Below are 24,634 nucleotides of genomic sequence, written 5' to 3'. Positions count from 1 at the left end.
TGCATTCCCCCTTTCCCACCCAGGTGGAGTATGCATACCCCCCCTTTCCCACCCAGGTGGATACACATCCCCCCTTTCCCACCCAGGTGGAGTATGCACCCCCCCTTTCCCACCCAGGTGGAGTATGAAATCCCCCCTTTCCCACCCAGGTGGAGTATGCATCCCCCCCTTTCCCAGCCAGGTGGAGTATGCATCCCCCCCTTTCCCACCCAGGTGGAGTATGCACCCCCCCTTTCCCACCCAGGTGGAGTATGCATCCCAACACATCACTACCCCAAAGCACTGCCATGGGCCAGTTAGGCAACTCACCAAGCAGCCAAGCACGTGGTCCAGCATGTCGCTCCATGTGACAGGGTAGCGTGGAGTTGCGCAGCACCATGGCATCATGTGTTGATCCGAGAAATCGGGCGCAGCAATGTGTGATGATCTTGCTGGAGCCACATACCATCTGCACATTGATGGAGTGGGATTGCTTGCGATTGCGGTCCACTGCCTCTATGGCATGGGGGACTACCAATTTCACATGGGTGCAGTCCAGGGCATCGATACAATTGGGCATGCCTGCCAGTGCATGGAAGCCTACTTTGGTGTCGGCTATCTCCTGGGCAGTCCGTGGTAGGGATACGTGGGTGCTAGCGTGCTTCAGGAGAGCATCCAGCACTTGGTTGAGCATGCCTCAAAATAGTGGTTGCGAAATGCCATGCAGCTGGCCCACTGTGTGCTGGTAGGTGCCTGTGGCCAGGAAGTGGAGAACAGACACCACCTTTAGTAGCGGGGGGATGGCAGTGCGTATTTCTATGAGGCTGTCAATGTCGTTGCCTATCATGTCCACTATGGTGGTGATGGTGTCCCGGTCCAAACGGTACAGGGTATGGATCTGGTCAGGGGTTAGATTGAATGGACTGGGTCTGATGCGAGGGATTGGTAGCTGCCTACGAGTTACTACTGGCTGCACTGGTGGTAATTGCTGGGCCTGTCTCACCCTCCTTCTCCTCCTGCGTCTCCTCTGTGCTGCCTGTTGCTGCTGCTGTAGTTGTTGTTGTAGTTGCTGTTGTTGCTGTAGTTGAAGCAGTATAGGCAGGTCCTCCAGCGCCATTATTGCAACAGCTAGTGGTATCATTTTGGTGTAGGAAGGGGTGTGGAATGTGGGTGTACTCCTTTATACTGGGCCAGGCTCCATTGAGTCCACCTGTGGTGATTGTGTGCACCTGTGGCAGTTGGCTTGATTGCTGATTGCTGTTTATGGATGGTCTGCGATGCCTGTATGGCCGCCATCGTGCAGGCCCTGATTACTGCCTTCGGGATGCCGGTATTTGCATGCCCGCTTGGGTTGTGATGTCCTCCTATTACCGGCATGCCGGTATTTACTCCCCGAAGGGGCGCGTGTATGCGCCCATGCCAGTATGAGGGGGCACGGTACGGGTGGTGCCGGTATTGGCAGGTTGTCGTGTCGTAATGCCCCGGACCCGTTAACAATGCCGGTACTGCCATTCCGCCTTCCTTTTTTCATTACCTCCATTCTCGTAATGAGGCCCATAGTCTTTGACATGGAGTGCATGCACGAGACAGGTATGCACATCACCAACTATATTTATGTCAAACATCTGAATACGGAAAAGAATTGGGAATTCGAAGGCCCTGAATGAGTCAGTCAATTTATTACAACTTTTGTGGCAAAGAAATTCTGGGGGTATAGCTTTTTGGCTCACAACAGCCAGGGATATGATGGGTTCTTCTTAATACAGCTACTGATTAAGGAGAAAGTGACCCGATAACTCAGGGTGCAAAGCAGAAGCTCCTCGAGGTATCAGACCTTAAAATTTGCTTTATCGACAGCTTGAACTTTCTACCCATGAAATTAAGCAAACTGCCTAAAGCATGTCCAAAGGTTATTTTCCACATTTCTTTAACACTGAACAGAATCAAAATTATGTGGGACCCATTCCCCCTTTGACTGTTATGGTTCAGAATTAATGATGCCTGCCGATAAGGAGGTATTTCTTAAATGGTATACCGAGGCCAGCAAACATGTTTTTGATTTTAACAGCGAGCTAAAAACCTATTGTTCTGAAGATGCAAATATTTTGAGAAAAGCCTGTAACATTTTTCGAGACGGTATCATCGACCTGACCCGAAAGGTCCTCGTTCTGCACCCTGATACCCCTGAGATGATAAAATGGGCTACCTACGTAGATCCCTTTACATTTATCACACTGGTTGGCATGTGTATGAATATATATAAACAGATATTTCTAAAGTCTGAAACAATAGCCCTCGTAGCCCCAGACATGTACCATAGTAAACAAAAACGCTCCTCCACACCCTCCATTCAGTGTTTAATGTATGTGTCTTAGCAGGTCAAGATACGTATATAGCACGCTCTGCGGGGAGGTGAGAAAAAAGATTGGCCCCTATCTTGTAGACGGTTGTGCTTCTTTAAATTGGGACTAACAGGCCTATGAGGTTAACAGGTGTTTTTTTCATGGGTGCCCCCGTTGCTATAGGAAAGATGACTATAACACCTTGACAGGGTGTACTTATGAGCATCTATATAGAAGAACAAGTTACTTCTTACCTTGTAACGTTCTTTCGATGGGATGTTTCTCCGACGTATTCCTTATCTTGATAGATTACATCCCAGCTTGCTGGCCTCGGAAATTTTTCAGTAGAGGGCGCTGCGCATCGACGTCCCTCGAGCTGGTGTCCCTCGACAACCACCGTCTCGACGCCAACGTCATCGTGCGTATAAATAGACTCGTGCAGCGACCGTTGCTCAGTTCCGTTTTGAAGCTTGAAATTTAGCTGTGCATTAATTGGTTATTGTCCTTGAAGGAGCGTGAGCTGCAACTACAAGGGAAGTTTTACTGTGGGGATGGATGGGAGGGGCGATAAGGAATACGTCTGAGGAACATCCCATCGAAAGAATGTTACAAGGTAAGAAATAACTTGTTCTTCGAAGGGATTGTGTCCTCCGACGTATTCCTTATCTTGATAGACTGCCATAGCAGTGGTGTAAAAAAGGAGGTGGGAGTAAAATTGGAATATTTCCCTTTAAGGATGAACAGAGTGTAACACAGCTTTGCCAAATCTTTTCTCCTGGCTAGAGGAGGAATCCAGATTGTAGAATTTTGTAAAGGTATGTGCAGATGACCATGTGGCAACCGCACATATGTCCCAAATCGGTACCCCTCTTTGGAGAGCCGAACAGGCTGCGATACCCCTGGTTGAATGAGCCCTAAGGTGTTGAGGGGGCTCCTTCCCTGCCAATTTGTAGCCTTCTAGAATGGCTAAAATAATCCATCTTGAAATGGTCTGTTTTGTGATTGGCAATCCTAATTTGTGTCCTGCATAACCTATAAACAGTTGGTCTGCTTGCCTTATCCTAGCAAGTCTGCTGATACAAAAACTGAAGGCACGGCTAGGATCCAACCTATGTAGCCTCTCTTCCTCTTTCCCTGGATGGGGAGGAGGATAGAATGAAGGTAAGGTTATCTTCTGAGTGATGTGGAATTCAGAGACCACCTTTGGGAGGAAATTAGGCTTCACTTGTTAAACAACTTTGTCTTTGTGAAAAATTGTATGAGGAGGTTTACAAGAAAGAGCTTGTAATTCACTCACTCTTCTGGCAGATGTTAGAGCCACTAGTAAGACTGTTTTAAGGGTGAGGAATCTTAATGGAGTGGTTCAAAAGGAGTACCCATCAGACAATTTAAGACTAGATTTAAGTCCCAAAAGGGAACATGGAACGGCTTGGGCTTTGAGCGATAGACATTGGTTAACCCCTTCAGAAATTGGATTACTAGGGGCATTTTGACATATGATGGCTCCTCTGCAGTGCGCTTGAAGATTGACAGCGCTGCGAGGTAGCCCTTGATCGTACCAACTTGAAGACCTGAATTCGCCAAAAAGAGCAAAAAAGATAACACCATTGGTGTACCGCATGAAAAGGGTTCGATATTCTTTTCTCTGCACCAGCTGCAAAATCTGTTCCAACCGCAGCGGTATAAAGTCTTTGTTGCTGGCCTTCTAGCCGAAAGCAACACCTCCATGATGTCATCCGGGAGATCCCAATCCTTGTATCTCAACCTTTCAGAAACCAAGTGTGAAGGTTGAGGGTTCTGATGTCTGGATGGAGAACCTGACCTCCTTTCTGTGAGAGAAGATCCTCTCTTTGCGGAAGACGAATCGGAGGGCAGATGGACATGTCCAGAAGGTCCGGGTACCACGTTCTCCTGGCCCAGTCTGGGGCAATTACGATCATAGTCTTCCGGAATCTTATCAACCTCCTGATCATCTGAGTAATGACAGGGACTGGAGGAAACGCGTACAGAAGTGGAAACTCCCAGTCCCCTACAAACATGTCCCCTAGAGCTCCTCTCGGGGGAAATTCCCTTGAACAAAACCGATCGCACTTCCTTTTGATACTGGTGGTGAACAGATCTACTTGAGGGGTTCCCCAAAAGGCAGAGATCTCTTGAAGGACTTCCTGAGCTAGCTCCCACTCGTGGGAGACTGGGCTCTGCCTGCTCAGAGCGTTCGCTGTCAAATTCTTCTCTACGGCTAAGTGAACTGCCGATAGAGAGATTCCTTCTTGAATTGCCCAATACCAGAGCTGCATCGCCTCTCTGCACAGTGGCAGTGATCCTACGCTTCCTCCTTTGTTGAGGTAGTGCATGGCCACTGTGTTGTCCGTCATTATTAGAACATTTTTCCCTTGTACAGGTGGCAGAAAAGCCTTCAGCGCTAGTCTGAAAGCTCTCAGCTCCAACAGGTTGATATGTAGTCTGGACTCCGATGGAGACCAACGACTGCTGATGGTCAAGTCGTTGGCATGGGCTCTCCACCCGCGAATGAGGCATCCGTGACTACTGTTATCTCTGGCCATGGTTGCCAAAACTGTTCTCCTTTCAAAATGTTCTCCCGACAGGCCCACCACCGAAGATCTCGAGCCACTCTGTCCGGGACCTGAAGGAGATCTGTCATTCTCCCTGAGAATTGCGACCATTGGGTTCTTAGTGCCCACTGGAGGGATCTCATTCTCAGGTGAGCCTCTGGCACTAGGAAGATGCAGGATGCCATGAGGCCTAGCAACCTCAAAAAGTCGAAGGCTGGAAGACGTTGGACATTTTGGAACTTGGTGACCATCTGCAGAATATCTTGAGCCCTCACCTCTGGTGGCGAGGCTTTCCCCAGGGAAGTGTCCAGGACCGCTCCAATGAACTGGGGTCTCTGTGATGGTATCATCTGTGACTTCTTTAAGTTGAGGGAGAAGCCCAATTTGTGAAGGAAGTGGCAGACATAATCTAGCTGGATCTGAGCTTGTTCCAAAGATACTGCTCTGATCAACCAATCGTCCAGGTAGGGGTAGACGTGGATCCTTTCCCTCCTTAGACTTGCAGCCACTACCGACATTAACTTGGTGAACACCCTCGGGCGGAGGTCAGCCCTAATGGCAGAACTCGAAATAGATAGTGAGAGTTGCAAATTGCAAACCTCAGGTATTTCCTGTGTTTGAGATGGATTGGCACATGGGAATAAGCATTCTGAAGGTCTAGAGATACCAACCAGTTCTGAAGCTGGAGGGCCTGAAGGATCTGAGAGAGAGTAACCATCTTGAACTTGTCCTTCCTGAGGAATTTGTTCAATTCTCATAAGTCCAAGATGGGTCTCAGACCTCCGTCCTTCTTCGGTACTAGGAAGTAGGGGGAATACCAACCCTTGTTCCCCTCCGCTGCAGGTACCGGTTCTATGGCACCTTTCTGTACCAGGTCTAGAATCTCCTGCTGAAGGAGCAGATCTGGAAACTTCAAAGAGTTGTTCCCCGGTCGTTGGACACAATCCCTTTAAAGAATGCTTTTTAAAAAAGAATGACTTGAGACCTGGGGTCTACGCATTATTATGCTTTGGTAGCATGAATGGTCAGAAATGTTGAAAAACAATGCTGAGTTAAAGATTTTTCTTAAACAGAAGAATTTACCAGCAGACCCCCTAGAACCGCATGACACTTTTTTTGGAAGCAGGACTAATGCGGTCAAGCTCGAGGCAGCTCCGGGTGAGAAGATATATTATTATGACTTTACCAGCCTCTACCCCTTTGTCAACAATTAAAAAACCTACCCGTTAGGGCATCCCCGTATCATCTATGAACATTTTGGGGGTATTAAGAAGTATTTTGACCTGATCAAATGCTAGGTGTACCCACCTAAGAAGCTTTATTTTCCGGTGTTCCCCCAGAGGGTTTCTGGAAAGTTAATGTTCCCTTCATGTATGACATGTGCAAAGTAAAAACAGACTTCAAAATGCACACATAGTGATGAGGAACATACGGGTTCCTGGTATCGTTGAGTTAGAAGATGCATTGCAGAAAGGGTACCATCTGGAAAAGATGCATGAAATATGGCACTGTGAAAATATATTTAGTTTAGTGTCCTATAACTATGCATATTGGCCTAAGCAAATTCGCATCACGCTACAAACCAACTGTTACAATAATGGTGGCCACATTGCCATTTTGTTTTATTCTTCATCTTGGATGCTTGGTTCAGTTCAGTTCCTTGCTCATTTTGCCTTTCTCCCTCTGAAAGCGGTAGAAGACCGCGGCATGAACTTTCTGTTATTTATGAGACAGGAATACACATTCTGCTGAGCATGTTGTTTGTCTTACAGAGTAGTACCTTTAAGTCCTTCCAGAAGCATAGCTAATCTATAAGTTAGGTGCTGGCCTGTCTCAACCATGTTTCTCCATTGAACCATTAATTGTAAAAATGTGCAGCTGCAACATGCTCTGCTGGAGAAAATCCTCTTTTCCAAGCTTTAGAGCAGACTGACCTCAGGCTTAAACTGTACAGCAAATGTTACTTTGTACCAGGGAACACAATATGCCCCCACGCATGACTGTGCCCCGCTCCCAGACAGTAAATTGTCAATAGGAGGACGGGGAAGAATGCACAAACATTGTCTCAGTAATATCACCTACGTGGAAAGGTCAAGAACCCTATGGACCCTATTACATGAGGTCGCTGGACAAGTGTATTGTATGTTATTCCTGAATGTATATATGCATGACACTTTGGCTGCTTGGGGCTTTCTCCCGCCACAGTGTCTGTACGCATGCATCGTGGGCCGTTCAGACCCCAGTCTGGACTGTAATAAATACTGTTATTTGACCTTGTGCCTGGCTATTTCCATTTCTTTGTAGTAAGCCTCATGTTGTGGTCTTTCAGGACATTGATAACATTACGGTAGAGCACTTCTGTGACTACATTCGTCTGTTCCTACGCGATAAACAGGAAGCATCAGGATACCCTGAGGGTTGTGAGGACTCTGCCTCCCGTCAGAAGTACATAGAGGAGTATTACTAACATCAGGGTATCCGTTTAAGACCAGAATTCATTGACAACAACCCCTCCAGGTGTCAACTAGCAAAGCTATGTTTAAATTCCTTATGGGGTAAATTTGCTCAGAGTACCAATTTACCGAGCACCGCCGTTATAACCAACCCTGACGAGCTGAGAGCCTCTCTTTTTGAGACCAGGTATGACATTTCAAGCCTGCAGTTATAGACGAGGAAACAGAGTGCCTCTGCTGGAAGTACGCTGAAGAGTACCCGACGTGTTCCAATAACATAATCATATTTATTTAATTTCTTTTTATTTTATTTTTTAAACGTGTTAATTTGTGATAACAAAGTTTTATATTTAGTTGCTTTCGGAATAAACAACATTCATCCGTTCTCCTTGGAGGTGAGAGTTGTCTGTAATCATACTTGTCTTGAGATATCGTTTTTAGAGATTTCCATTGGTCATAATGAAAGTCCAGAGTTGGATAATGATGGTGATCAACTCCCGGTCGGTGCCAGAAATTATCTGGAGCCACATGCCTTCTTCCTCGAAGTTGGACCACTGTGGATTCATCATGCTAGTAAACTGATTCTTTCGTTCAGTGAGACGCGGACAGATCATGAAGATATGGTGGATCATTTCGATTTGATTTTGATTTTTGGAGAATCTGCAGAAATTTTCTTCAGCTGTTATTTGTTTGGTTTCTGCCAAATTATTCTGGAAGGGAATCTTTCTAGGTATGAGCAAGTTCGTTGAGGGCTCTTGTTTCAACATCGGAAATTATATTCAATTGGTATGCAGCCTTGTCTGAGTGAGTCTTTATGCAGTCGTTTTCTTAGATTTTCTTTTTTGCCTGAGATGTTGTTTTGATTGAGTAGTAGAATGCATGCTTTTTTCCATAAGTCAAAGGTGGTCGAAATCGAGCTTTGCTTTGCTTGATCGAAAATCTTAGCTGCCAGCGATTCATCGTTATTGATGAGTTTTCTATACACATTCAGTTGTTTCCAGTCTTTGATGGAGTGTAGAGATTGAATTCCCAATTCGTACCGTATTCTGGGCATAGGGTAAAATGAGGCCAAGGATAGTATTTTCCACCAGAATCATATTTATTTCTTGTTTCACAACCGCTCATGCCCATTTGGAACTTTATACAGTAATGTACGCTCTCCAAGAGCGGTGTTTGTACCACAACACTGATTCAGTCATTTTTGTTAGTGCACCCACTGGATGATTATCTGGGTAATTTAACAAGCAAATTAGCTCCGGGTGAGCATATTATAGAATTTGTTTCTGCAGGGCCCAAAACCTATTTGTATCGGACATCCACGGGGCGGTATGTATGAAAGTGAAAGGTATCACTTTGAAAGTCAGCAACAGCAGGAAAATCAATTTTGACAGCCTGATGGAGTTAGCGCAGGAGTACTCTTTAAAAAGCACTACCAAGACTATTGTGGTGCAGCAACCATCCATAGTGCGTGAGAAAAAGCACTGGGAGAGTAGTACCCAGACGCTGCAGAACACTTTGAGGGTAGTATTTCATAAATCTGTGCTCACAAAAGACTACAAGACATTCTTCTATGGCTATTGAAAAGGATGCATTGTGTACGATGGACACAAGCTCTCAACACCCTTTTTCATGTGTGTTAGCGGGTCCTTCCAGCTGTGGTTAAAGCTATTTTATTAAACAACTTCTAGAAAATGCCCCCACGCTTATGACAACCATACCAGATAATATCATCTGGTTTTACTCTTGCTGGCATCCCTTGTAGAATGAGCTGACCGCTACAATACCTTACCTGAAATTTGAGGAGGGCTTACCAGATTCTATGAATGACGATCTCCTGCTAACGCCAACTCTTGTCAACATGATCATCTTAGGTGATCTGATGACGGAGGGTGGGCATAGTTCTAAACTGGAAAAAGCATTAATTCAGTATTCGCACCATCGTAAGCTTAGTATCTGCTACATGATTCAGAATGTATTCTACAAGGACAAGGGCTACCGTTCGATAACATTAAACACCAGCTGTTTAAGAACCCCAGAGATAAACAGCAGCTCTCTGTTCTAGCTAGACAAATGTATCCGGGTAACAGCTGGTTTTTCATGGAGGCCTTTGAAGATGCTACCCGGAAACCTTATGGTTACTTATTGGTGGATTTAAAAACAAACACCCTAGAGCACTACAGACTTTGCACAGGTCTTTCCTATCCTGATTTACCAGCTGTTTATGTACAAAAAGCCTCTAGAAAACCCTGATGAAGAGAAAAGCCTTCCTCATTAGCACCCTCGACAGTCCATCATGATGGCACATAAACGTAGGAACTATGCTCTCCTTAAAATGCACGTAACAGCACCACCATAACAATGCAAGGCCATTCTGTGCTGAGCTTCTGATGATATTTCACTTATTAAAATACGTGAATCCTTCATACCTCTGGTTGACAAACATCAGATGGACAGGCTGAGCACCCAGAATGGTGAAGAACCTGACATTCGAAAATCAGCCACCCTGTGGTTCGATTCTGAAATGCAAGAGGTTCTGAAACATCATGATGTATCTCACTACGACAAGGTTACCCTCTATTCAGCTATTCCCCCGATAATACTATACATACTTTAGACAAGCCGAAAATGAGAAAAATAAACTAACATTGTACATGCCCTCTGAAGATCCCACAAGTCTCGAGAATACAGCCCCCGGGCTCTCCATTTTAGATCCCCTGGTGGTGGAAGTTCTGAACACCACTAATCCCCACTATAGTAAAAATGCTGAACTATTGTTGAACAAGATGACGAGTGACAAGGGGGTAGCATCCTGGAACAAGAAGGGGGAATTTGTATATAAAGGAGTGGTTGACAAAGGTTCAAACATCCATAATTTAGTTCACATTTCCAGTCCGCAGGCCTTTGGGAGACACAGAAAACCTAGGTTTGGGACCTGTTCATGCAATCCACTGCCGATTTAAACATCCCTGCTACTTTAGTGGGAAATATGGGTTATCATGAACTGCTCGAAAGCTTAAAAGATTCTGGTGTTAAAACACCATCAGACAATGTTGATTCTCTAGATAATACATTTAAGAAAATAAAAAAAAGAAGAAATCCACCAAACGTTCGTACTGGTTTAGTGTGTAACTTTGTGATTTATTTTGTTTTAAGAACAATTTTTAACAATTGTGATATATGTATGCATATAGCTATGTGCTTATGTAAATGTTTTTATAAGTATAACCCTCCAGTCTGTATAAGAAAAGGCTCTGTTTGTAATAAAATACACTGATTAATTATACCCACCAAATGTTTTGCGTCTAATCCTTTCAATCATGTCTAGCATTGCATTTGTTTTTTTTAAAATATTAAATAAAAATTACATAAGTAAGAAAAAGAGGCAGTTGTTTAAAATCATAAGATGTTTTTTATTCAGACATGTACACATCTCTAGTGCTTAGTAACAAGAGTGCATTTCTGACAAAAGCTGAATACATTTACAGGGGGTCTGCAATATTTGCTCTTGTTCACAAAGGCTGCCACCATACTATCATTTTGTCTGCGATCAAGAGAATAGGTTTGCATTACAGCCCGCAATGAATATTTCTCAGACATTTTAGATACAAAGTAGCACACACGTTGCCCACATATCACGGCTTCAGAATGCTGCACCTGTGCCCTATTATAATGTACAATGGGTGCTACATGTTTAACATAGTCCAATAGAGCGCCACCGTATACAGGGTGACTTGAGAAGTAACCCAGACTATCAAAGACAGTTATTGCACCATTGTCTATAAACATAGATATCCAGTGTGTATCTTCTTGATCATAGGGGGTCTGTGTTCACCACAAGGCTGACTGGCCACACAGCAGGTATATCCCTTGGAATGTTATCATACGAATACACGCCTGTTAAGACGGATTTCTGAACTCTGTCCTGGTGGCGCAGAAGTTCAGAAGGCCAACCTAATTACTTGGAACAGGGTAACCTCTGGACAAGCCAGACCAATCAAGGTAGCGATCGCGGCGGTCAAGACTAGGTCTCAAGAGGGGTGAGGGTGACTGAAAGCCCGCAATGAGCACACAAAGCAAGAGCGCTTACAAACTACTCCAAACAGTTGTTATATCAAAAATAGATACACATTTATTTTAAGGCCTTTAAAATAATGACCGTAGCGAGAAAATCACAATATCACAATATTAAACCAACACATACCATATCAACACAATATATATACAAATGCACAGTCGCAAGCGTTTAAAGCACGAAATATGTAGTCCACCTGAAAGGAAAGGAAAACAGGCAGTGCGATAATGCTTTAGACTCAGTTCGCCTTCATAGGCACCTAACTAGATGGAAGTCCGAGCCCTGCGAAGAGTGGAGCCTTGTGCTCAAAGTACCTGCCACGCCGGTGCCGACGGGCACAAGGGGAAGCTCTTCGGAGGAAGTCAGGCGGTTCACGTTAGTGCACAGCAGAAGAAGAACAGGTTCCGCAACTCAAGCGCAGCCTCCACAGCGGGCAGAAGCAGAGCGCGAGCGCGGCAAAAGGGTGCTGTTTTTACACAGCAGGGAAAAGCAATGGGATACTGCAGGAGGGCGACCAGATCCTAGATATACTACTCACCGGTCCCCGAAGCAAGCAGACCCAGGCTTCTCCACGATAGTTTCAGCAGCTGGCAGGTTCAGAAGAGCAGGGAACGCTTTGTAGTCGTGTAGAGCAAAAAGACGTCCCAATCGACGAAACCGGCACAGTTTTGTTGCCGCACAGGACAACGGAGCGGCCGTGTGTATTCGAGCCAAATGAACACTCCTCCCTTCAGACCTGGGGACGCCAAGCGTACGAAGCGTGGGAGAGGGACAAGGACTCGCAATACAACACAACCTGGCGGCGGTTACAGAGCCACACTCCTTGGTAAGCTGGTCAGTCAACTGGATGGCCCAGAGACGCTTCCGAAGGCTTACTTGGCAGGAGATGGTTGAAGATGCCGGGAATAGCTGTTCCTGCTATTCCAAAGGTCGAAGCACCAGTACAGGCCTTCTGGTTCGATCAAAGGAGGACAGGGGCTCTCCGGACGACAGCAGTGCAAAGGAGGATTCCTTCAGCGGGTCACCAGCGATTCCTCGGTCCAGCCTCGTAGTTGCAGGATACTTGGCTCCTGTATTCCTTCGTTCGTGAGAACTCAGGAGATCGACATGGTAGTGGTGTTTCCAGCCCCCTCTTATCCACGGTTCCCTTCGCGCCAAAACGGAGGGGAGCCAATGGGAGATCCGCTCATCAAAACACATACCATACGTGGACCAATCACGGACCACGGTGGTCAGTGGTTTACCACCCTAGACTCTCTGGCACCCAGGATGTGTATTGGGACCAGACATCCCAGCCCACACCCTGGAGGCACACAAACGACATGTAGAAGCCCGCGAACGCAACCACGTTTCGCGGGAAAGTACATGCCCAAATAAGGAAGGCCCCGGGTCGCCGGACCTGGGGAAGGTGAAGGGAGCAAGACGGACAGTGGACAGGACAAAGGAGCCTCGCGGCCTGGCCATTTTGGGAGCCAGGCCACCATTTTGGGTTCAGTGCAAAAACGTGCTCAGAACGCCAAAAGGAGCTCAAAATAAACAAAACGATCGCTGCCACCATTCCAGTCCCTGAATGACTTGCACCGATCAAATACCATCCTAAAAGAGTATCTAGGGCCTGTAGAAGGCTAGAGACCCAAGAGAGCTGTAACTTAGCTTACAGTGCCCTCTTGTGTCGTGTTGCACTAAAGCTGCGACACGATAAAAGAAACTACGGGAAACCACGTTCCCCGGTACTGACTGTCTTAAGGGCATGTCAGTTTCCCCGTAAGAAAGGAGCGAAAGCCCAGAGAAGTGCGGCAGAAGGCTGTACTTCTCTGGCAAAGTCAAGAACAAGGTTAAAAACAATAGCAAAAAGTTTAGGGGTTGCCACATGGAAGGAAAATTCCCTACAATTACGAAATCTTTCCTAACACTCGCCCCTCCCAGACTATGGACAGGGGGAACTAATCCACCCCTGGATGAGTCTCTTGTTCAGGTCGGTTAAACATTCTGGACAACCCATCAGCATTGCTATGTTGGACACCTGGTCTATGCTCAATAGTGAAGTCGAAGCCTTGAAGACTTATGGACCACCTAAGCAACTTTGGATTCTCCCCCTTCATGTTCATTAGCCACTTTAACGGCTTATGGTCAGTCTGCACAGTGAAGTGGGTCCCATAGAGGTAGGGCCTCAGCTTCCTTAGGGCCCACACAACAGAGAAACATTCTTTCTCTACCGTGGACCACCTGAGCTCTCTGTCCTTAAGCTGGCGACTAATAAAACCGATAGGGTGTTCCTTACCCTTCTCATCTACTTGTGATAGTACAGCTCCTATCCCAGTGTCAGAGGCATCCGTCTGCACGATAAAAGGTCTTTGATAATCAGGGGCCCTTAGGACAGGGGCCTGGCACAAGGAGTCTTTTAAGCCATTCAAGGCCTTCTCACACTCGTCGGTCCAAGTTACCTTCTTGGGTTTCTTCGGAGTTGTGAGGGCAGTCAGAGGAGCAGCTATGGTGCCATAGTCTGCCACAAAATTGCGATAATACCCCGTGAGTCCTAAAAAGGCTCTCACTTGGGTTTTAATAATAGACCGTACTTTATCTGACATCCTGTATCCCCTACTTTTGGTAGGTACACTGTCTCCTGTGTCAATGTTATGTTTGCACCAAGGTGTCAAACCAGGGGACTGTGAAAACAGGGGGGAAAACTGCCTAAGCAAACTTTTCACCTCAGCCTGCTGATCAGAAGTCAGGTGAGGGGCCACTCGGACACCCTCAACGGAGCTATCTGAAGGACCGCTCTGGAACAGGTCGGGGAGAGGTTCTGACTCCTCTTCCTCAACATCTGAAGCCAGTAGCAGTGCTGCGATTTCGACTCTTGGGACGAAAGCCTTCAGCCTATTCACGTGGAACACTTTTGGAGCCTGTCCAGGCCTTCCAAGGTCCACTAAATAGTTTACCTCACCCAGGGGCTCCACCACTGTGTAAGGGCCTGACCATTTGTCCTGTAAAGCGCGAGGCCTTATTGGATTCATGATCAGGACTTGCTGACCAGGTGTAAAGTTGATGAGGGAAGCTTTCTGGTCGTACCAATGTTTCACCAGCGCTTGCCCTGCCTTCAATTTATCACTAGCCAAGCCCATCAGAAGTACCATCCGTTTTCTGAGCCCTAGCACATAGTCAACTACATTGGTAGTAACAGGGGGAGTGGGCATCTCCCATCCCTCCTTGACAATGGCTAAGGGTCCCCGTACGGGATGACCGAACAGAAGTTCGAAGGGGCTGAAGCCAACACCCTCCTGTGGTACCTCTCGGTAGGCAAACAGCAAGCATGGTAAAAGAAGATCCCATTTTCTTCTCTGAGGCTCCTCCAGAGCCCCAATCATGCTCTTTAACGTTCTGTTGAAACGTTCCACCAGACCATTGGTCTGGGGGTGGTATGCAGAAGAGAACTTGTAGGTGACCCCACATTCTTTCCACATAGCCTGCATATACTTCGACATAAAGTTGCTGCCACGATCTGACACAACTTCTTTAGGGAAGCCAACCCTAGTAAATATGCCGAGTAAAGCTTTTGCAACTGACTTGGCAGTTACAGTCTTCAATGGGATGGCCTCAGGATACCTGGTTGCATGGTCGACCAGCACCAGGATAAACCTATTGCCGAGGATGTTTGCGGGTCAAGGGGACCAACGATGTCGATCCCTACCCTTTCAAATGGTACCCCCACAACTGGGAGCGGTACCAACGGAGCTTGGATTGTCGCGCCAACCTTACCAGACAACTGGCAGGAGGCACAACTCCTGCAGTGACTTTCTACTTGCACCCCCATCTTGGGCCAGTAGAAGTGCATGGATAACCTTTGCTTGGTCCTCTTCATACCAAGGTGACCAGCAAGGGGAACTTCATGCGCCAACTGCAGGAGGAAGGGTCTAACAGCAAGGGGAACCACCAACCTCCTATGGTCTCCTTCTGTAGACTCTGTGGGCTCACTATACAGGAGTCCACCTTCCCAATAAATCCTATGCTTCCCAGGAGGTTCACCCTCAAGCTGGGAGCAGGCCTGTCTCCTTAGGCCTTCCAGAGATGGGCACTCACGTTGGCCTTTACTGAATTCGTCCCTATCAGGACCTCCTTCAACTAACAAGTCTTTTAGTTCAGGATGATCGTTGGGGTCGAATACTTCAGGCATCGCCACCTCCTCGTCAGGCTCGGACGATTGACCAACTTCCTCCACCGCAGTGGTAGGCGAGCTCGGGGGAATATTCTCTTTCCCCCGTCTTGACTTGTAGACTCCTTTCGCCTTGGGTTGCCCCTTCGGCTGGGGCGGCGTATTGGACTTGGCCAATGCTGCCCGTGCTTGAGACCGTGTGTAGGGTCGTTCGGCAGTGTCTCCTACGAGCCCTAAAGCTCTGAGATCATTACCTAATAAGACCTTTCCCGGGACGTTTCTCTGAATGCTCACTGGAATCCTGACAGTTGTACCATTTAAAGTTAGATTAACAGGGATCACGGGAAACATACGGAGGGGGCCGTCAGCCAACTTAGTGGGCATCAGAGTAGCTCTGGCAACTTCCTCTGAGTCTACCAAGGTAGAATCCACTACAGTGCGACTGCACCCACTATCCCTAAGAGCTGGAGTATCCACTCCATTGATCAGCACACTGTCTTTAAAGTAGTGCTTGGTATTATCCGGAATCCTAGCATACGCCTCGGCGACTTTAGGCTCCCAGGAACCCAGGGACACTAAAACTACCTCGGCCTCTATTCCGCTGGGAAATGAGTCCGAGGAGAAGGATGCTCCTGTAATCTCTTCTTCCTCGTAGGAGGAGAAGGCCAGATTAGCGGAGTGGACCCCCAAAGGTCTAACCTTACAACGGGGATCCCCCTTCACATGGTCAGTTGCTCCACAAGAAAAACAAGCCCTAGTGGGTCTGTTTACGTAGGGAGGCTTATTGTAACCAGAGTTCTGTTTCGGAGGCGCACCTCCACTACCCTGTGAGTTCTCTTGTGTCTTACCCTTGTTTTTCTTTTTGTGGCCCTTTTGGGAAGAAGATTTAGCAGATTCCCCACCCTCCATATCTTTGGACTTTTTCCCCTCCTCCTGCTTACCAGGATGAGTTTTGTCCTTATGGGACACTCGATGTGACACCCATAAGTCTGCTGCAATGGCCAGCTTCTTAGGATCTATCTCCTTCGAATCGGCCAAATGCTGCTTAAGCTCCGGGGAAGAAGAAGCAAAAATGTGTTCCAGCATGACAAGATTTATCATGCCGTCGAAGGTAGAAACCTTATAGCCTTCGACCCAGCCAGTTAAGTTTTTCAAAGATTCAGCGACATAAGATACCCAAGTACCACCTTCCTTTTTCTTATACTCTCGAAAACGCTTTAAATATTGGGCCGGAGTCTTCCCAAACTTTAAAATGAGAGTCTGCTTTAACATTGCGAAATCAGCCCGCTCAGCCTTAGACATTTCCATAATGGCACTACAGCCAGAATGGGGCAGTCTACTGAGCAACCACGCAATCTTATCAGCATTGTCAACTTCCTGGACCTCGCATGCATACTCAAACGCATTCAGCCAGTCCATAATGTCATTCCTCTCTTCATACACACTGAGCAGATCTTTTGGAAACCGTGGATGAGAGGAGGCCCCAGACCCATGTCCAGGACCCTTGGATCCATTTGCAACCTGAAGCTTGGCCAGTTCCAACTGGTGATCCCTGTCTTTTTGTTTTTCTGCCTGTTCGATTTTTAGTTTGGCTATGCTGAATTCAAGCTCCTGCTGCCTAAACCGCAGCTCTTGCTTCTTGAATTCAAGCATAGCCTCCCCATCAGCACTGGCAGAGGAAACATTAGACAGCTCGTCCTCCCTGTCCTCGTGGTCGCGGTGGAACAGTGCGGCGGCAGAACCGTCGGTTCTACCAGTGAGAGCAGCCCCACCACCTTCCGCACTGTCCTCAGAAGTAATAGCGTCAAGCTGCGCTTCTTGCCACGCCACGATTCTTTGGATCATTTCCAATTTCGTGCCTTGAGAGGAAACACCTCTCTCCGCACACATCTTTTTCAGCGTTTCTGATTTGGAAGCATTTAAAGTTAACAACGTACTTGTTTCCATACTGTTTGATAGGACTATGGCCTTTTTAAAGTTATACTATAACAATTCACTACGTGTACTGTTTGGAATAACCTGAAATGCCTTAGTTCGAGCGCAACACTGGATACCTTCAGTCGTATCCCACCGCTGTACACCAATTTGTTAAGACGGATTTCTGAACTCTGTCCTGGTGGCGCAGAAGTTCAGAAGGCCAACCTAATTACTTGGAACAGGGTAACCTCTGGACAAGCCAGACCAATCAAGGTAGCGATCGCGGCGGTCAAGACTAGGTCTCAAGAGGGGTGAGGGTGACTGAAAGCCCGCAATGAGCACACAAAGCAAGAGCGCTTACAAACTACTCCAAACAGTTGTTATATCAAAAATAGATACACATTTATTTTAAGGCCTTTAAAATAATGACCGTAGCGAGAAAATCACAATATCACAATATTAAACCAACACATACCATATCAACACAATATATATACAAATGCACAGTCGCAAGCGTTTAAAGCACGAAATATGTAGTCCACCTGAAAGGAAAGGAAAACAGGCAGTGCGATAATGCTTTAGACTCAGTTCGCCTTCATAGGCACCTAACTAGATGGAAGTCCGAGCCCTACGAAGAGTGGAGCCTTGTGCTCAAAGTACCTGCCACGCCGGTGCCGACGGGCACAAGGGGAAGCTCTTCGGAGGAAGTCAGGCGGTTCACGTTAGTGCACAGCAGAAGAAGAACAGGTTCCGCAACTCAAGCGCAGCCTCCACAGCGGGCAGAAGCAGAGCGCGAGCGCGGCAAAAGGGTGCTGTTTTTACACAGCAGGGAAAAGCAATGGGATACTGCAGGAGGGCGACCAGATCCTAGATATACTACTCACCGGTCCCCGAAGCAAGCAGACCCAGGCTTCTCCACGATAGTTTCAGCAGCTGGCAGGTTCAGAAGAGCAGGGAAGGCTTTGTAGTCGTGTAGAGCAAAAAGACGTCCCAATCGACGAAACCGGCACAGTTTTGTTGCCGCACAGGACAACGGAGCGGCCGTGTGTATTCGAGCCAAATGAACACTCCTCCCTTCAGACCTGGGGACGCCAAGCGTACGAAGCGTGGGAGAGGGACAAGGACTCGCAATACAACACAACCTGGCGGCGGTTGCAGAGCCACACTCCTTGGTAAGCTGGTCAGTCAACTGGATGGCCCAGAGACGCTTCCGAAGGCTTACTTGGCAGGAGATGGTTGAAGATGCCGGGAATAGCTGTTCCTGCTATTCCAAAGGTCGAAGCACCAGTACAGGCCTTCTGGTTCGATCAAAGGAGGACAGGGGCTCTCCGGACGACAGCAGTGCAAAGGAGGATTCCTTCAGCGGGTCACCAGCGATTCCTCGGTCCAGCCTCGTAGTTGCAGGATACTTGGCTCCTGTATTCCTTCGTTCGTGAGAACTCAGGAGATCGACATGGTAGTGGTGTTTCCAGCCCCCTCTTATCCACGGTTCCCTTCGCGCCAAAACGGAGGGGAGCCAATGGGAGATCCGCTCATCAAAACACATACCATACGTGGACCAATCACGGACCACGGTGGTCCCAGGCATTCACACCACCCTAGACTCTCTGGCACCCAGGATGTGTATTGGGACCAGACATCCCAGCCCACACCCTGGAGGCACACAAACGACATGTAGAAGCCCGCGAACGCAACCACGTTTCGCGGGAAAGTACATGCCCAAATAAGGAAGGCCCCGGGTCGCCGGACCTGGGGAAGGTGAAGGGAGCAAGACGGACAGTGGACAGGACAAAGGAGCCTCGCGGCCTGGCCATTTTGGGAGCCAGGCCACCATTTTGGGTTCAGTGCAAAAACGTGCTCAGAACGCCAAAAGGAGCTCAAAATAAACAAAACGATCGCTGCCACCATTCCAGTCCCTGAATGACTTGCACCGATCAAATACCATCCTAAAAGAGTATCTAGGGCCTGTAGAAGGCTAGAGACCCAAGAGAGCTGTAACTTAGCTTACAGTGCCCTCTTGTGTCGTGTTGCACTAAAGCTGCGACACGATAAAAGAAACTACGGGAAACCACGTTCCCCGGTACTGACTGTCTTAAGGGCATGTCAGTTTCCCCGTAAGAAAGGAGCGAAAGCCCAGAGAAGTGCGGCAGAAGGCTGTACTTCTCTGGCAAAGTCAAGAACAAGGTTAAAAACAATAGCAAAAAGTTTAGGGGTTGCCACATGGAAGGAAAATTCCCTACAATTACGAAATCTTTCCTAACAACGCCTAAGAATGTTTTCATAGCATGTTTGTTCTGCAGGAAAGGCATGATCTGGTAGGTATCCATTACATATTGTACAACACCTGATGCTGATTGTTGAGTTCTATGACCAAGTCAAATAGAGCCATAATAATAAGATTCATGGTGTTTGGTAAATTTGCAGCAAACCGTACTTCGATGCATAAATTACCATTCCTAATCAGATTATAATGGCCGGATGATGCATTATCGGGTCTCAAATCAAAAGCCAACAAGGTGTAACCCCCGCTGTATTCATCAAGCGTTATCACACAGCCTTTATCACACATGTGCTTGCTGCTGATGGAGACTAGACCCAGATATTCCCTAATCATATTTTTGTGATGAAAACTGGGACTATAGGCTTTGGCCGGTATGACAACCCCGTCCTTAAAAAGAGCAACTTAATTAATTTTGTAATGTTTAAAATTAAAAGGATTGTGGACCTAATCCCCTGAAAAAGCGGTGTTATCCACAAAACCAATAATGATTAGTTTAGGTAGTTGTCTCAAGAATAAGTTATCCTGACTGGCGACACGACTGCTCGCTGGTACACTGAAGATTTTCAAAGATGTCCTCTCCATAGGGTATTTTTAGTTAGATACTTTTAGAACATCAGAATGCGCGAGTCTGACTGTAGGTTACACACTGACCCTTTTAATAAATAAACTTGCTGATACTATTACCAACTTATAGGCTTTAGGATCCTTGCTGCTAAGGCATAAGGAGTCTTTATTTCTAGAGAGTTTAATTTTCAGATCAACGCCATTCACCATAGGTTTCTCCTGGAAAATTAGATCTGTGTGTGGACATCCTAGTAAATCAAAATTTCTGCTACCTGTCACATACGTTGCTCTCTTTATAAAGCCTGTGTTGACTCCATCTAGAGCATAATCCTCTATATGCCCTGCCGTGTCCTTATAAAAAAGCCCTGCAGTGAGTTGAGTGTCCAAAGCGTCATTGCTGTAGTTCAGAATGCTTTCTATGTAAGCTCTATAGGCGTACATGTTGTCACTCTGCGTAAACAGACAATCGCCTAGAGTAATGGCGACCTTAGGTGCGGCTGTAATAGTGGTCCCATCCGCTTTTGTTATTTTACAGGATAGGAAAAGTAAAGTGTCATTCAAATCCAGGTATGCCTCCGTTGAGCCCGATATGTAAAACTCTATGGGCGCTAAAGTTGATAGTGCAGCTAGGGGCGCAACATCTATGAAAGAACGGTTTTCGTTGCTCAATGTGTTGGGAGTACGACAAACAGGTCTAGTTCCAATTTGATACATTCCCCCAAGGCACAGTGGATAAAAGCCATCTTTTAGAAAATATTGATGTTGGGTCTGTTTTTATTTCTCTTGCTCCGTCTGTTCTTTGGCATGCGTTTTCTCTTCTGAATGGATCTAGGTGTTGATGTCTGTTTTTTATGCGGCTCCGGACGCCCCTCTCTGTTCAAAGCTCTCCTTTTTCTTTTTGCTGAGGTTTTACCGATATAAACCAAGCCAGAATCCTCCTGTGTTGGTTGGTTGAAACGATTTGTGATGGACGCTGTTGCAGTAGACACCACATCCTTAGCAATGTTTGTAGCAGCGGTTTTCATATGCGGTTTGGCTAATTCAAACCTTTGCGCAGGAAGGGCATGGCCCTCCGAAAAAGACTCCTGAAAATACTCCCTAGACCCTCACCATACATAACAGGCGCTCCTTGGAATCCTTGGAAGTAGGGTTGATTGCCATAACCGGCCTGTCTGCAGTAATAATCTCTAAAAACGTGCAGCTTCCCATAATTCTTCATGATTACCAGGTTCTAGCTGTCTTTCTCCCATATAGGGTGCACATGTAATTTCACTAGGACTTTCCGATATTTAAATGAGACCAGTTCCCACTGATCGTCCCTTATCTGTATGTTGATGGTGTCAAAATGACACTTAGAAAAAGGGATATAATCAGCTTTAATGTATGTATATTAACAATGCCATTATTTTCACATTTGACTTGTGCGGTTCTCATTAGGGGCATATGAGCCACCAACTCTTTGGTATTACTATACCGCTGTAGATCACTTGACTGTAAAATCTACCATCAATATCAGCATGTGTTCTGTGTATCGTGTTATTACTTTTTACATGTTGACCGCTTCCCAGCACCCTAAAAACTTTCCTGCTACACATAAACTCTGTAGTAAGATCGGCCAATCTTAGAAATACTTTCCTCCTTGCGTTATCCAGAAACAGCTGTACATCTAAATAGCTCACGATGCTGGCAAGCGATTTGTTGATAGTATATAGCAGCGTCTGTATGTTGGGGTAAAAGCTGTGAGGAAAGCCCACATGTAACAGTTCAACAGGTTCTCCACGCTTGATGGTATACCAGGCATCTCTTTTGTCCACTGTATCCCACATATGTGGATACTGAATCTCCATCACACCCGCTTCCCACAATACTTGTAAATTAACGGGCTTACCCAGCTTAACAGAATCATTTTTGTTGTTGGGGAATGTATCTGAAGAGGCGTTGCTGGGCAAGGTGATATAAAATCTGATGTGTTCCATCTTCTCACAAAGCGCCTTTGCTTTTTAGGTCCTCTAGAGATGCAGCGTTGACCCAACTGTTACATTTCTCAGGCCATCCCATCCATTTTACCAGGTGTAGTTTCTTACGCCCCTTACCTTTACTCTGAATAATGTTCTCAACCCTATAAAGATGTTGGGGATCAGCTGTCACCTTTTGTAACTCCTCGGTATAGAAATGACCGCCTACAACATCCCCAGCATAATCAGTCAACTGGTTTATGTATACCCCCTCTTTCACAGATGCTTTTGCCACTATGAAAATTTCATCGATAAAGAATTGATGGTGCCCTTTTGTAAAGACACCTTTTAGCTTGGATACTCTGATGTGGTCCCCTACGTGTAAGTTTGTTTTCTTGATCTTCTCCGATAACCTTTCAGCATGCAGGTTTCTCCACGCTTCTAATGAGTTTTCAGACGTTACAGACTTTGGGGTCATTTTAATAGACCAGTGATAGCTGTCATTATACACATCTATAAAAGACTGTAATATATCCACATATCATTGTGAAATATCTCCATAGATTTCAAGGTTCTATTAAAATGTTCAACAACAGCGGCTTTACCCTCGTTGTGTGTTATAAAATGATGCACGCCGTGTTGCTTTAGAAGGTTTTGGAGGGATCTTTTTAAAAACTCCTTACCGGCATCAGTTTGTCATTTTACAGGTACTTGTCCTTTTCTGAAGAAATGCTTGAAAGCCGATGTCACTCTTAAATCAGTCTTATCCCTCAAGACTTCATCAAGAGCGTAGTTTCATAAAACATCTATCACCGACAAGATGAATCGCGCACCATTGTTCTGCTTTTCAAAAGGACTTATATCCACTAAATCAGACTGCCACTGCTGGTCTCAGTCAGATACCACAGTCATTCTTTGTTTAAAGCATTTTCTAGCGTTTCTATGGGGGGTATATGTCTCTTGACCAGATAGCCACGCCTTAACAGTTCCCTGGGTGACTGGGTGTTTAACACGTTATAATTTGCGATAAAGAGAATCAACACCCCCATAACTCCCAATGCCGCTTTTCTCATAATAGCTTTTATGCAATCTTGAATGTGTATTGTTATCCATTGAAGTACTACAAACAAATAACCAGAGACCAGACTGGTGGAAAACATTTTATTTTTATAATGGATATTAGAAATGTAGGGCGTGACAAAGTATTATCATCTGTGTTATTTTCTCTGCAGCCTTATAAATCACGCTATACACGTCCTCCCTGGCGCCATGTCTATAACTCTGCAGATACCAAATACTTGTAGCATTTAAAAGTACAGATAGTTCCGAAGGCCTATAAAACATCATCTTTAATGTGGAAGTAGCCTGCATACCACTCATCCACGCGCTGCTGCAATACAGTTATAGGGCACAGGGATAAAGATCCCACACCGTATTGGAATACATAACCGTATTCATCCGCAGCCGGCATCTTGATGGTGGTCCAGATGTCACCTACACATATCACACTTTTACTTGTGTCCGCCTGTAGGTACCAGAAGATATTTCAAAGTGTGTGGGGCGTTTAGAGATATTCTCTCTTTAAGCATAATGTATAACAGTTTTTCCACACACATACGTCATGCCTCCAGGTTACGCACCACACGCATGGATTGTCCTCCAGAAACGCTACCCTAAAAACAAAGGTACACATATAAGGAGCAGACTTATTGTATTTTTATCTTTGAAAAGGCTTTTGGCGTACCTAATGGATCTTCCCAAAACTGTAAAGGTTAGAAAAGTCTTTTTGCATTAAACGGGCTACTCTGTTTCTAAAAACCACGGGCCCGGCCAACTGTAAAGATCTCATTTTTTTTCTCCGGATTGAGACAGGTGTATATTTCTAGGAATGTTTTTGATAGTAGGCCATCCACACTAGCATGTACACACATCCCCCTGGCTTTATAAACACCTTTAAGCATCTGAAAAACATTATATGAATTCAACATAAAACATATCCAACATATTGCTATTGCATGATAATACGGTAGTAAAAAATCATGCGCATCCTGCTGCGGGTCTTCACATTGATGCCCATAGCACCACCAATAATAGTCACACTTGAAGCATATTTTCACTAAACACGCTGCAAAAGCCTGAACCGTTGAAGACTCCAGAAGGGTCATAGTTTCATCTTCTTCTTCTTCATCAGAAATTTCAAAGCGTTTTAAAATGTCACATTTCGTACACATATTATGACCTTGGGTTGCTGTACTTTCGATCATTACTGAACAGCACACACAGTAAAAGTTGACAGTATTGAATGAAGAGCTCTGACTCTCAGTGCCGTCAAGTTCATCTGGTGTTTT

At 46.0% G+C, this 24,634-nt stretch overlaps 1 protein-coding gene across 2 annotated transcripts in view; it reads right to left on the bottom strand.

The window, feature by feature from the left end:
- Positions 1-24,634, bottom strand: part of MARCHF11 (membrane associated ring-CH-type finger 11) — a 324,601-nt gene that overhangs the window by 111,710 nt on the left and 188,257 nt on the right. Inside the window, exon 3 of one of the 2 annotated variants that reach the window (XM_069620503.1) lies at positions 23,438-24,634. The exons of the other annotated variant lie outside the window; for it this stretch is intronic. Coding sequence (XP_069476604.1) covers positions 24,098-24,634 — 537 coding nt within the window. The 3' untranslated portion in view covers positions 23,438-24,097. Of the gene's footprint in view, positions 1-23,437 lie in introns of those variants that run through there. 2 annotated transcript variants of the gene reach the window in all.

Source organism: Ambystoma mexicanum, chromosome 5q, assembly GCF_040938575.1.
Source record: "Ambystoma mexicanum isolate Mex_15411 chromosome 5q, UKY_AmexF1_1, whole genome shotgun sequence".
Classification (NCBI taxonomy): Eukaryota; Metazoa; Chordata; class Amphibia; order Caudata; family Ambystomatidae; genus Ambystoma; species Ambystoma mexicanum.
Note: the sequence above shows the minus strand (reverse complement) of the source record. Positions and strands in the feature narration are given on the sequence as shown.